This window comes from Dysidea avara, chromosome 3 (assembly GCF_963678975.1).
Source record: "Dysidea avara chromosome 3, odDysAvar1.4, whole genome shotgun sequence".
Classification (NCBI taxonomy): domain Eukaryota; kingdom Metazoa; phylum Porifera; class Demospongiae; order Dictyoceratida; family Dysideidae; genus Dysidea; species Dysidea avara.
The window spans coordinates 34,272,192-34,286,999 of NC_089274.1; the positions used below are offsets into that span (position 1 = coordinate 34,272,192).

A 14,808-nucleotide genomic window follows, 5' to 3' on the forward strand; every position below is an offset into this window, starting at 1 on the left:
ATTGTTTCTTTATTGTCTAGAGGTAAAAACAATGGACTGCTAAAGTTTCAGTCTTATCTGGTGTGTACTTTTGAAGTTAAAGTGATATACAGTAAGAAGAGCAAAGTAATTGATTTGTACAGTGCCTATATAGAAAATAACTTACAGGTGTTCGTTTAATTGACATAAGTCATGATAGCAACAGGTTACAGAGTTAGGACTTGTACCATTATGTTTACCATGAGCTGAGGCATTCATCAAGGTATAGTTTTTGGCCTATACCTACCCATGCCATTAAACAAGAAAGCTATTTAAGCTTAGAAATGGCAATGATAAACTTACATATCACGGCAATGTAAACAAACACACATAACTCATGTTTGCTTCATCATACAGAAATGAAACAAGATATTCTCCACGAAAAGTCAAATCTTGTGATATATTAGGTAGTTCAATTTGTATTTTCTTTTATTGATTACCAAAACCATTAAAATGCACATAAAATTATTTTTGTAGCATGCATTTTTTACCTAATGTAGGAATGTATCTCAAAACAGTTACGCAAACAAATCAGGTTTTTGCTCAATGGGTCACATATAGCTATGATATAAACAAGTGAGACTGTTCTATTAGAATATCATACTTAATTGGCTCGTAGCGTGATAGAGTACTATGGGTATGGTAATCACACATACTGTTTCCTTTTCACTTGATACTCATTAGTGGACCTATACTCTAGGGATGGGCAAATATTCAATTATCGTGATAATTGTGATTATTTTATTGGCAATGATTGACATCGTGTACTTTTCATTGACTAGTGATAATTGAAATTGGCAATTATTGTGCAATAATCATGATAATCAGAGAAATGTTTGTTAATTTCAGTGTAATTTTACCATTTTATTAACAATTCATGATGTGTTTAGTATTTTTTTATTACAAGAGTTGAGTGGACAATAACTGTGATAATCGTGACAATAATTGTATGGCAAAATATCAAAATCGCCCATCACTACTATACTCGTTGCAAAAAAACCACCAAAATGGTTGTTTTTGAGTTGGAGGATGCTTTACAGGTGGTTTTTAGGCATGCGTTCTATTAGAATTTTTACAACAAAAAAAACATGGCAAGTGACAGTTAAGGTTAGGTACACAGCACGAATAGTTAACTCACATTGAGGCTTGTTGTAACAGAGTGATCCCATTTGTCTTAGCATTGAGTGATAACAGTTTATCACCAAGTGGTGTAATTTTTGCATTCCATCCAACAGCATATCCTTCAGTCTGCACAACAATAAAACACACAGTTAGCAACATATACCTATGAGAGCAAACACGCACGTTTTATGCCAACAGGCAGTCACACACACACGCACACACACACAACACGCACATTCATACCTTATGTGATTCAAAATCCAGTACAGTTCTAGTAAGCATACTATGATCCTTCAATAATTTAGCTTCATTCACCGAATGCTTAATATGTAGGAAATGAAACAATGTCACAGATTCAGTAATCACAATAATACCTGTCTCCGAACAAGCTGCACTTCTATGGTCACATATCCATGCGGTTTCCTCTTGTGGCAACCCCAAATTGTTAATTCTTTCTTCTTTGGCAATAAATTAACATCCTGTAGAAATACAAGTAGAAGGAAAAATCAGGAATTATATAAGTTGGATTGATCCATCAAAGAAAAAAGTAGTGAAACAAGGGAATTTTTAAAAGCAATGAAACAAGAAAGCTGCCTATATCTGAGATATACTAATGGAGATTTATGGAGATTTAATTTCTGTAGTTCAGTCTATAAATCATGACTGAATTAGGAATTAAATGTACTTCAGTCTTCAATACTCATCACTGTGCCTGAACAATGGATGAGGGGCTTATGCACAGTGTTTCATACAATCGCATTATGTGTAATTGAAGTGTACCACCCCAGTTTTGGTCTTATGCCCATATTTCACCCACTGTGGTATGTAGGTAGGCATTGCTTAAAGTTTTGGCCTCTGCGCTATTTTTCTTTTCAGTGTCTGTCATGTACTTTTAAAAAATCTGACTGGATACATTACAAGAGTTCATATATATATATATATACACCATGATCACGTGAAACTTCAAAGGCGCCGCTGGTTGCATATAGGGCATATACACCCCAACCCCACAGGTGAGTATACACATATATATATATATACCTAACTGAAGTGAGTATATATGTAATATATAAACCATGGCTACGAGGTGTATTGCACTTATATACACCCCGACTCCGAAGTCAGAGGAAGTTTACTGTTGATAAATGCCGAGGTGAATACACCGAAGTGAGCCATGGTTCATATGATATATACCATGTCTCTATATTAATCCGCACTACATTACTTACTAACAGCCCATACGAACACAAACCAACTTAAAGTATAAACTTACACTTAATTCGCCATAGTTTGGCATGGTAGACACGCTGGAAACGTCCCTCTCACAATTCAGCTCTCACATTGAAGTTGATTGTGGGACTTAGTAAACATATCTCCGTATATCGCCAGGACTTGTCCGTTCATATCAACAAACGTAGGAGCAACGTTACTTGCTGCCACCCATCATCGAAGTCGTTAGGTATGGGTATAAAATGAGTCCAGTGGGTGGACTCATACTGGCTGGGGTGATTGATCGCCTAGCGTGACGAAGGCTATTAGCCTGAGTCATCTGAGTGATTAGTCATGCTAGTGTGGGCATCATTCACCCGCCCAAGTCGGGCTATCAGCCCGTAATCGTGACACAGTAATGTGTCACGTGACATCCCAGGTGAGTATACATATACCTACCTGAGGTGAGTATATATATACTGACCTCAGGTAGGTATATATATACTCACCTGTGTGTTGTGGTGTATATGCCCTATATGCAACCAGCGGTGCCTTTGAAGTTTCACATGATCATGGTATATATTAGGGCTGAAACAGATATCCATATTATCCGGATATCCGGATAATAATTTACTATCCGGATAGTGATTTGATGCCATCAGGATAATTTCTAATAATTTGAAGCAATTTTACGTTAATGTTTCCTTGATCCAGTTAAACATTATTACAAACTTACTTAATCTTCATTTAAGTGTTATGTTTTATTCTAAAGTACTAGTAAAACAAACATGTTCACAACAAAATATACAATGCTTTTATAGCAAGTGATGATGTCACTATCCGTAGGATACGTATCTGGAAAGATTTTGTTCAGGATATCCGGATAGTAAAAACTACTATCCGTTTCAGCCCTAGTATATATATATATATATATATATATATATACTCACCCAGGTAAGTATATATTATATACTCACCTGGGAAGTCACGTGACACAGTAACGATTATGGGCTGATAGGTGGGCAGACGAACGACGCCCACACTAGCATGACCAATCACCCAGATGACTCAAGCTAATAGCCTTTGTCATGCTAGGCGATCAATCGCTCCAGCCAGTAAGAGTCCAACCACTGGATTCATTTATAACCATACCTCGCGACTTCGATGATGGGTTGCAGCAAGTAATGTTGCTCCTACGTTTGTTGATATGAACGGAGAAGTCATGGGAATATATGGAGATATGTTTACTAAGTCCCACAATCAATTCAATTCTTCATTGTGTGCTGAATTGCGAGAGGAATGCTACCAGTGTGTCTACCATGGCAAACTATGGTGAATTAAGTGTAAGTATATACTTTAAGTTGGTTTGTGTGTATATGGGTTGTTAGTAAGTAATGTAGTTCGGATTAATTTAGAACCATGGTATATATCATATGAACCATGGCTCACTTCGGTGTATTGCACTTATATACACCCCTCCTCTTCAGTCATCGGAAGTTTACTGTTGATAAGTGTAATACACCTCGTAGCCATGGTTTATATATGCAACTTCATGACAACTAATTTCAAACATCACTGTACATACAAATATATATACTATTAGTATAGGAAGTACTATATAATGTATTACTAACTGATAATGACATGAATTCTCTTCCTATAAGATCATCAGTGTGAGTAAATCGATCATAAAAAAATCTAGAAGTAGTCACGAGAACATGAGAATGGAAAAACAGATTCAAAATTCTGTAATTACCTGCCAATTTTCTTTAAACTTATTTCAGACACCCCAACTTCAATATCATCGCTGTCCCTAAACAACGGAATTAAAACACACAATAATAGCTATCTCTTGCTAAATACGTACTAGTGTAAAAATAATTTTCAAAAATTAGAACATGGGAATAGAGATCACTAAAAAAAGTAAAGAAACAAGAGTCAAACAAGCCAGCATGTTAAACACACAGAGATCTCTATTTGGACTCAATGGATATGGTATAGCTAGAGACTAAGGAAAAATGAGTAGTTTTATATAAATAGGGGCAGATAAGTACTGAAAATAATCAGTAAGCACTGAGAATGCTTCTGTATAATGTTTATTTGAGCCCAAATAGAGATCTCTGTGTGTTTAACATGCTGGCTTGTTTAACTCTTGTTTCTTTACTTTTTTCAGCGATCTCTATTCCCACGCATTAATTTTTAAAAATTATTTTTACATTAGTTTGTTTACTTTTTATACATTCATTTATGGATAGCTAACAAGATAATGAGAGGTGCTGGTGGTGCTTGATATTACACAGACTAAACATGTATATCAAGTTAGTCATCATGTACAGCAGCTATTAAGTAGTCAGCCAATATTATCAGAGTTAGCAAACATGTTTCCATACTATCAAATGTACTTTGTACCATACAGCTTTGACATATCCAACTATAGGCAGTGTATGGCATATTGTGGTCAGCAATAGTATGGCTTCTGAGTTGTGCAGCTATGTGATCACAGTAAGTCAAGTACACAGTGGTACACAACAACATTGTTACTCTGGTATGAACTTAATATACTGTGGTTAAATATAGGTAATGATATACGTAAGGTTTCCAAATGAACTTGTTAACATAAATAGATTAAATACTTATTAACACAATTAACACGTTGGTCACCCTTGCAGAAACTACGTCAGAAGATCAATAGCACAGTGAACCTACAAGAAACAAAACTGCTTGAGGATAAGTGTTATCATTGTAATATGACTTTAAACATGGACATGGACATGAAGAAAGACAAAGGAAGGAACACTAAAACTGCTTGAGGATAAGTGTTATCATCGTAATATGACTTTAAACATGGACATGGACATGAAGAAAGACAAAGGAAGGAACGCTATGTACTTTTTATCCCCCCAAAAGTACTCACATTTTGCTCTAGCCCTGTGGGGAAAAAATAAGAATAATAATAATAATTATACAACCAAGTACTAAAATTTTTTCTTGGAGGTGATAGAAACGTACAACGATTCTATTTAACACCAATCAAAACAGTTAGCACGTGACGTACACTAGACAGGTGAACTACTGTTCATTTGTGGGCAACAGCGACTATTTCGATCGGGAGATGAGTGGATGCTATGTCTGCTTAATAAACAGCATGATTGGAAGTTGCTACTAATCGCTGGAGGTGTAATTGCATACTAATACATCCCTTATGTATTACGTGCCAGCCAATTCCTCTAGAATAGTATTACTGTGCACTAGAATTGTATTACTGTGCATCTTTTCTACCTGCACACACTGTGTTGGCCATGCACTGTTTGTACATGCCCCATTAGTAGGTTGTCCCGTTGGTGATTGTACTTGGTTGTGTTTGCTTAGGGCCTAGTTATACAACCAAGTACAGTGGATCCTCACTAATCCGAACTCCAGTAATCCGAACGCTCGATAATCCGAACAGTACAAATGACTGTTTTATTAGAGTATTTGCAAACAAATGTATGTTCTATTAGAGTAATTGAATTAGGTTCTGTATATAATCAATGGGTTCACTAATCCAAACAAATTCACTAATCTGAACAGACTTTTGTCAACTTGAGAACAGAACTGTTCGAATTAGTGAGGATCCACTGTACTAAGAATAATATGAAATGCGGTTAAAATTATGGTATAAATCACATAGTTTGTCATACATTAGTCTCAATAGTAGGAGTGCAATTAATCCCAAATTGCATGGCCTTGTTTCTGTAATTGCACTGTAAAGTAGCTAATACAATAGCAGAATAGCAGAAGCCTTTTAAGTGCAACAAGAAAGTGATATAATCAAATAAACTGACAATTTATTTTGAAGCCTTTTAAGTGCAACACATGTAGCCAGTTTGAGTAGCCAGTTAGAATTGCTGAAGTGTGAAGCATTTTAAGTGCAACAACAAATGATGTAATACAAAGAAGGGTGATGCAATCGCCTGGTAGAAGTTAATGGCCACATAGAACTGGATAGATGTGTACTACAAACCATGAAGGGTGGTCACTATGTGATTAGTAGGTAATCACACACATTTATGGGGCGCCATTTGTACTAAAACATTGTACTTTTGTGTAATTTATAAATCCATGTTGTTTTATAAATCACTTCGTAATTTATATAAATTGTTATTTGATTTATAAATTGGGTACCGATTTAGATAAATCACGTGTTTATGTTATCACTTGGAGATTTATAAATCATTCAGAGATTTATATGCGAAGCTATTCTTTTATGCAAATCAAGTGGTGATTTGCATATGCGGTACTGTTTAGGTAAATTACGTGATTATTTATAAAGTGCTTACATATATAGATGAATTACATTCTGGTTTATATATCAGACACTTATATAGAGGGATTAAGCTACGCGTGCACGTGACAAACATTAAAGACCTGAAACGATTAGATATATCATGGCTGCTGGTCTGCTACCTGATTCGTTTGTACAAGCACTAGTAACCCTTGCTGGAGCCATTACACAAAATCAGGGTGGTAAAGGACAGTTACAAATTGCAGCTGGCCATGGGCAGCCTTCTAGTACGCCGATTTCTGATGGCTCTCCAGCTACCGGGACTTCTCGAATACAGAGTCAGGAAGCTGAGAATACCAGTTCATCGTCTAGAAGGTAACTACATACAATTCTGCACTAATAATGTGTCACGTGAGTACATGCAGGCCCAGTTTTGCGTCATGATGCCGAAACGGATATATATTAGCAATTTTGTGGTTTTGCTGAGTTTTCACTTGTCATGCATGCATGCTCATGTCTCTATGGTTACGTTGTAATTGACCAGAGGCATGTAATTAACATAGCTACAGTATAGCGGGGTTATACTCACTATCAATTAAACATAGTTTACTAACTCTTAGCTATATTACCAAACGTCATCTAAGAAATGATGGAAGAATTTGCAGGGCACTATATATATATATATATATATATATATATATATATATATATATATAGTGCCCTGCAAATTCTTCCATCATTTCTTAGATGACGTGGAAGAAATGAGCAACTGCATGCCAGAGGACAGCAGAGGAATAAGAAACCAAAGGTGATAAAAACTTGGGATAATTTGTATCCCTAAGGAAGATGTTCTGGTGGTGGCATTAGTTTTCCAAGAGGAAGGTATCGGGCACATTTAGCAAGGTCTGGCCTGATTGGAAAACTGCATTTAACATCAGAAATGAGTGATCAAGATGTTGAAGATGAAATACGTACCATCTTTAGAGGGCCCATGCAAAACAATCCCTCCTTTCCTTTTCTATATTTGCAGTCAACTGGAGGGGGGTTAAAAACACTTGCAATACCATCACAAAGCACATCATTCAAATAGACACCACAACAAGTGGCATGCTTTTCTGGTCATTCTGGGACCATCTACATATTAGCTCAAGAAGATCTTAATGAAGTAGATGATGATGAAGGAATAGATGAGGTAATGCTATAATATCATTGCATTACATTGATTTGTGCAATATAGAGTGACTGAGAAGAAATTGAAGTGGAGCAATTGTCTGATGGTTTGCCTCAACAATCACTTCCACCAACACTCTTACCATCAGACCAGCCACCAACACCACCCTTACCACCAGGTCCTTTGGCTTGATCAACAGATCTACCACCTACTCCGCCTGGTCCTTTGGCTTGATCAACAGATCTACCACCAACTCCATCCTTACCACCTGGTCCTTTGGCTCAATATCCTGAAGCAGAATCATTAACAGGCTTATCCAGCAGATTTCAATCACAAAGTTACATGTATGTTGTGCTACTGTTGAATAAAACGATAGCTATGCATGGATGCCAGAATGAACACAACATATTCAGTTGTACATATTATAGTTTATGATATTCAAATGTGTAGACACTAGAGACTATTTCCTATGCTTGTATAAACTGCATGCAGTAGTATAATTATTATGTTGTTATTATCACTTTGCAGAGAATATGTAAATTTGATCGATTTGACAGCAGAAAATTGCAGTGATTTTGAGTCTGAAGAGCCACCATTTTTGTTATTAGGAAGCTCAGCTATGTAAGATACTGCATTATTATTAAATGCCATGGTTACATGTATATATATAACATAGGACTCAGACCAGTGATGAAAAGGTAGACAATATTGTGGTCAAACACGTCATCCAGCAACACCAAGCATGGGTGCTGACCTCAATTGATGATGAAGTAGAAGATCACATCTTCTTTCTAACGCTCTATGCCAGTTTTCCAAAACATCATTTGATGTCAGTAAAATGATTAAAGTTAGATTCATTGGTGAAGAAGCTGTAGACACTGGTGGACCACGGAGGGAATTTTTCCATTTAGTCCTTCGAGAAATGTTTAGGTCATCTCTCTTTCAAGGTTATCCTTCTCATATTGTGCCACTCCACAATATAGAGGCAGTAACAAGCAACATATTTTACATCATTGGCAAGATACTTGCTACTTGCATTGTGCAAGGAGGAGAGGCTCCAGTTTGTTTTTCCAAGGCTATAGGAGACTATCTTATCTACGATGAAATTCGTAGTCCAGTCTGCCTAGAAGATATCGCAGGACAGGAAATACAGAACAACCTGCAGAAGGTAATTCAATTGTACGCAGCATATACAGCATTGTGAATTTAAGTATATAATGTGTGTGTACGTAGGAGTGTGTGTGTGTGTGTGTGTGTGTGTGTGTGTGTGTGTGTGTGTGTGTGTGTGTGTGTGTGTGTGTGTGTGTGTGTGTGTGTGTGTGTGTGTGTGTGTGAGTGTGTGAGTGTGCGAGTGCTACAAAAGTCAGCATTGTAGCCGTATAAAAAAGATTATACACAATTCTTTACTTTCACAGTAAAATTGTTATACGTATGTGTAGTCTTGTCAACACAAACTGTATTTGTTATTTAGTTGTGAAAAAAAAACTGACTAAATGACAAAAGACAAAACAGTCTGTGTTGACGAGACTATTATATTATGTGTAATTGGATTTGATTTACATACCTCAATGCTTATAGGTACAATTAGTATCATCATCTGAGGAACTTCAGTCACTGATGCTAACACCTGAATTTGGATTCTGCTACCAGTGTGGGTACACCAAGCCAGCAACCTTGATGACCCTTGAAGACAAAGATTGCATTGTTTGTGCTGTTTGGCTGCATCATGTTCTGTATCATCCTCATGCTGAACTAGAGCAACTACACAAAGGATTTTATTCTACACTGCAGATGCAGCATTTGATCCAGCTTCATGCTAAGGAAATGTGGGGACTGCTAATAGCCACCAGTGAATTTAATGTTACTCCAAAGTTCCTTTGTGATGCATTTGCCATACGATATTCTCCTAATGGAAGTAATAGCCGTACAAAGGAAGAGGCTTTAGTGTTGATGTTTTATGAATATATCACAGATTGTGGCTCCCGGCAAGAGGTTACTGTGGGGGATATAATGAAATTTATTAGTGGATTGGAGAACTACCTGCTACTGGTTTTGACAGCACTCCTCTCATAAAATTCACTGATCTTGATCACCTTCTTGATACTTCAACATGTGACCTGTCCATAACCTTTTCAAGGGGATGGTTAACCCTTGATTTTGATCAGTTTAAAAACAGAATGGATTATAGTATTCATAATTCTCATGGGTATGGTAAAACATAGCCGACAAAAACATAGTATCATGATAGTAGGTTGTTAATCACAATGGGCTGTATAGTAATGTATCCACCACTGCATTCTGTATTAAATTTGTATCTGTAGCTACAACAGTTCATATTAATTGTGTGTCAACATTTTCTCATTGTTTTCACCAGATCATTACACTTAGAATCAATTCATCAACTTAGTGGTCAAGTCAGTTTATTGTGCTGAGGTTAAGAAAGGGGCTAGTCATGGCCAAAAAATTAATTGTAAATGACTTTTGGCTAGTTGTAAATGTTGATTGTGCTAGTTGTAAAAGTTATACAAAAATAGCAAGCTGCACCACACAGAAAAGTACGAACTCTTAAGTTTTGTATACTTATGTAGCTAGTGTACATTTTTACAATTTACTCCTTGATTAAAGGTACCTCAAGATTCAAGCCATTTTCAAACATTTCCTATTTTATGTGGGTCTACCTCATTGATTAAAAGTTGCTTTCAAATCCAAGTACCACTATAAAATAAAAAATTGCATAAAATGAGACTTGCATAAAATGAGACTTGCATGTAAACACAATGTTTACCTTATAGGTCTCAGGTTAGCCGGGGCTGGTTGAGTTTTTTAGTCACTATTGTGCTGGCATAACGATTCGGGCACATGAGTCATGAAATAATTTTGAAGTCAGTACATAATGTTGGGTGTATGCTGCATGGTACATTATGCATACCAGTTAGATATAGCAGCAAAATATATTATACATAAAGCATAGCCTGGCAGGAGCTAGCCAATGCCACCTATTAACTTAGGAATAAGCTTAATAATTATGTTACATAATCATGCCTAAAAGCTAATTAAAGAGCATTCAATGCTAATTAAAGAGCATGTTATTCTATTTAAAAGCACATCTTCCAGATTAGTCTCGTGCCCAGACCCCACCCACTGCGTTGAATAGGGTCTGGTGACATTAGCAGGAGTTTTGGGCCCTACGCCATTTTTCTTTTCTGACCAATCAGACGCCTTGATTCAGGTACAACGCGATTTGATAGGCTGGAACTAGGAAAATGGCCGACTACAGCTATGGATACAAATGCGTAAACAATATGGCGGCGGGCCCAAAAACATAGCGTAAGTCACCAGACCCTATTCAACGCAGTGGGTGGGGTCTGGGCACGAGACTACTTCCAGATGGCAACTGGTCCTCATCAGCCTGACAGTGAATTACAGGGTGATACTAGCATAAGAGTGCACTTCATGGAGTATAATAATATATGTAGTTCTGAAATCAATAGTGGTGCTGGAAGGCCTCACTTAGAAGTTGAGAAGGAGGATATTCTTTTGTTAAAGAGGTTAAATTACTCTTGGACCAGAGTTGCTGAGATGCTTGATATATCCCGCCCTACATTATATCGTCGACTTATAAGAGTTCAACATAGACAGTGACAAATTTACAAACATATCAAAACCGGAACTAGACCAGATAGTTAAACAAGTGAGAACTGAGCATCCTAATACAGGTGAAGTGATTTTGCAAGGGCTATTGGCACACAAAAATATTAAAGTGCTGCCACGAGAAAAACTCCGCACTGCCATTCACCGGGTTGACCATACTAACACAGTGTCCCGACAATCTTCTGTTGTCAACCGTACAGTGTATTCTGCTCCTTGTCCCAACCATGTGTGGGACATAGATGGCAATCATAAGATGATTCGCTGGCAGCTAGTAATACACGCAGGTGTGGATGGATTCTCTAGGTGTTTAGTCTATATCAAGTGTGCAAACAACAACTGTGCCACAACAGTTATGGATGCATTCCAGGAGGGTGTTGATGCATATGGGCAACTTGTGCATGTTCGTTCTGACCATGGTGGAGAAAATATAGAGGTGTGGAGACACATGCTTACTACATGGGATTATCCATCATGTGTCATTACTGGCACACACAATGAGTGAGTAGAAAGAATGTGGTGAGATGTTACTCGGTGCATTTCTAGCTCATACATAAATTTATTTACTACACTTGAAACTGAGGGTGCACTGGATCCAATTAATGAAGTAGACATGTTTTGTTTGCATGATGTCTTTATTCCACATCTTAACAAATCCTTGGCTGACTTTCAAGGAAGCTAGAATCACCATTCACTATCATCAGAAGGAAACTTATCGCCACTGTAATTATACACTGAAGGACTAGCAGCAGTAAGTGCCGTGTTACTTGATGGTCCATCAACAGCAGGTAGTTCAACCAACTCATCCCAGATAGTGCAGAAGCAGTGGAAGTCCCCTCGAATACATTCTTGCCTTGTCATCAACTGCTACTAGATTTACAGTCTGCAATTAGCCCAACTTCTGAGTGTGATGACTTTGGTAAACAGCTTTATTATGATTGCATTCAAATGGTGGGACAGCATTTACAAACAGTTTGCAATAGTTGTGAGCTAGTGTAGCCTGTATTGCTCATGCACACAATCATTATTCTATAATACTATTCATAATGTCTATTACAAATTACCTAGGTCTATTAACTAACCATCACTAATAAAATTTTTACTGACCCTACATGCAGGCGCCCACGCCAATAGTGCCAGAAGGGTCTAGACCCCGTGCGCACTAAGGTGTGGCACTTTATTACATCATCAAAATAATGCATCTGCCATTTTTTGAGGGAAAAAAACGTACGCATCCCGATACCTACGAATTATTTTTAATGCTAATAAGAAGGAATCGTGCTAAAAGATACAGTATCGCTGGTATAAAGTAAGTTACCAGGTAAAAGTATATAACATATTTGCTACCTGTGTCTTCCTAGGCAGTTAAAACACAACTTGTGTTGTCTTGTAATGTCCAACCGTTGCTTTGGATCTTTCACAGTAAGGCAATTTACAGGAGCATGAGTGCCATGGCAATAAACACAGGTTGGGGTAGGTACTTTCCATTCAGTAGTGCCATGTCCACGTTGTGTCTTTCTGTCAGTGTTCGTAAGGAAGGTAGCAGTTAGTGGGTATCCAGACTGATAGTGCTTGGTGACATCAATTGTACCCATCTCTAAGATGTGAATTTCACTGTGAATAGCCTTTCTAAGGTTGTTAATTGTCCATTCATCTGGTACATGAGGTCTGGCCAGATTACGCCTGATATCCATTGATAGTTTACCCATTATACTTGTAACTAGCATTGCTCCATACTCACTAGTAGGTTTGCCAAGTGATGTGAGAGAACGAGTATGTGTTTCAATTGCATCATAGAATAGTTGCAGTGAGTCGAGCAAGTTAGTTGGACCTGACATATCAATGAGTGCCTTCATGTGAGCACTGATTAGCTTGTGGGATTGTCGGGTACCGTTTGACACCACGGTACCAGGTTGAAACGTTTGTGATGAGGACCAGAAAGGTCTACAGTGGTCACAGCACCAGAAATGTTGTGGGGCTGATGATAGTAGGTTCGATCGAAGGAGATAACAAGATCGATAAGTAGTGACAATCCCTTCACACTACTGAAGCCATAACTATATAGTACACACATGAGATAATTACAAGAAACGGAAGAATACTAAGACCTAACCTAGAGTACATAGTACAGTGTTATACAAAGTGTATGCATGTTCAAGTTCAGTTCCCAACAACATAGGCGATCTCTGTTATGAACCACTACTGTTGTTCATGATGCTATTGAATCAACGACAAATAAATGAAGTTTAGCTATAATTGTTATGTTTTACTTGTAACAATACATACTCCCTTATAAATTGATTTAGTTGACTTTTGTAATTCACCAATTGTGACAGGATCTGCGAAAACCGTTCTTATTGCACAAGACAGGAAGTTTGATTTTTTCACACAAACACAAAGAGCTTAATGAACGCACTATCAAATTTCACTGTCATCGTCGACCAGAATAAAGTGGTCTGCTTTTGCTGGCTGCTTTTTTAAAGCACAGTGGCGAGCCGCACGAGTGGTCTGGAGTCTTGATGGGGCCCTGGCCAACCAGGAGATGGCTGTGTGTGGCTGTACAGCTCTGTGGTATTGGACAATGACCTGTGCTGTAAATTTCCTTTCATTTTAGCCAGTTCTGAGCCCTGAATGGCCCATAACTTGGCCTAATTCATCCCAACACGTTCCCTTTCAATTTTTGAACATCATCTTGCCTGCCTTCCAGGGCCCCCACCTCCCACCCTTCTGGAGTTCGCCTGATACAGACAACCTCGGTTTAAAAACTATCTAAAATGGTGGGAAACGTAGCTGTTGGCTACTTCTTCAGTGGATGATCTGGAAGGTAAGAAATTGCTGTAAAACGTGTGAAAATTTGGTGTGCGTAGCTACCACCACTGGCCAGCTACAACACTCTGAATATATAAAACTGACGTTTCTCGATACCTTTAAATGGGCGATAAGAACGGTTTTCCCAGAGACAGTCACAATTATGTTTTGTTGCTAAGGAAGCATAACTTGAACAACTACAAACTTTATATTGCATAACTTCTCAAATAATTTTTTTTCACTAAAACTTGTACAGATATGTAAAGCCTGGGCCCCAAGGCTGTTCTCCATTTTTGCACACATAAAAGGACATACCCTTCACACCAGGTATGTTCAACAGCCAATTTTGGCAGGTTTTGATAAACCTGCTTTTTGCCAGTTTTGGCAACATTCAGTATCATATTTTTGCCAATTGTGGCAAAATTAAGTTTATCCCAGATGTTGGCAAATTCAGCATTGTCCATATTTTGCCAAATGTAGATCCAACATGTTGCCAATTTTGTCAATCTATTGGGTTCCATATTTTGCAGCTATTGGGTTATTGCCAAAGTTGGAACAGCCTTAAAAG

General features: G+C 37.7%; 1 protein-coding gene across 2 annotated transcripts in view; it reads right to left on the reverse strand.

Annotated features, from left to right (window-relative positions):
* LOC136250808 (BAI1-associated protein 3-like) overlaps positions 1-14,808 on the reverse strand; it is a 96,892-nt gene that overhangs the window by 56,116 nt on the left and 25,968 nt on the right. For both annotated transcript variants that reach the window (XM_066043114.1, XM_066043113.1), the window contains 5 exons: positions 4,106-4,162; positions 3,984-4,047; positions 1,515-1,619; positions 1,384-1,461; positions 1,157-1,266 (listed from right to left, as the gene is read on the reverse strand). In XM_066043114.1, coding sequence (XP_065899186.1) covers positions 1,157-1,266; positions 1,384-1,461; positions 1,515-1,619; positions 3,984-4,047; positions 4,106-4,162 — 414 coding nt within the window. The remainder of the gene's footprint in view (positions 1-1,156; positions 1,267-1,383; positions 1,462-1,514; positions 1,620-3,983; positions 4,048-4,105; positions 4,163-14,808) is intronic.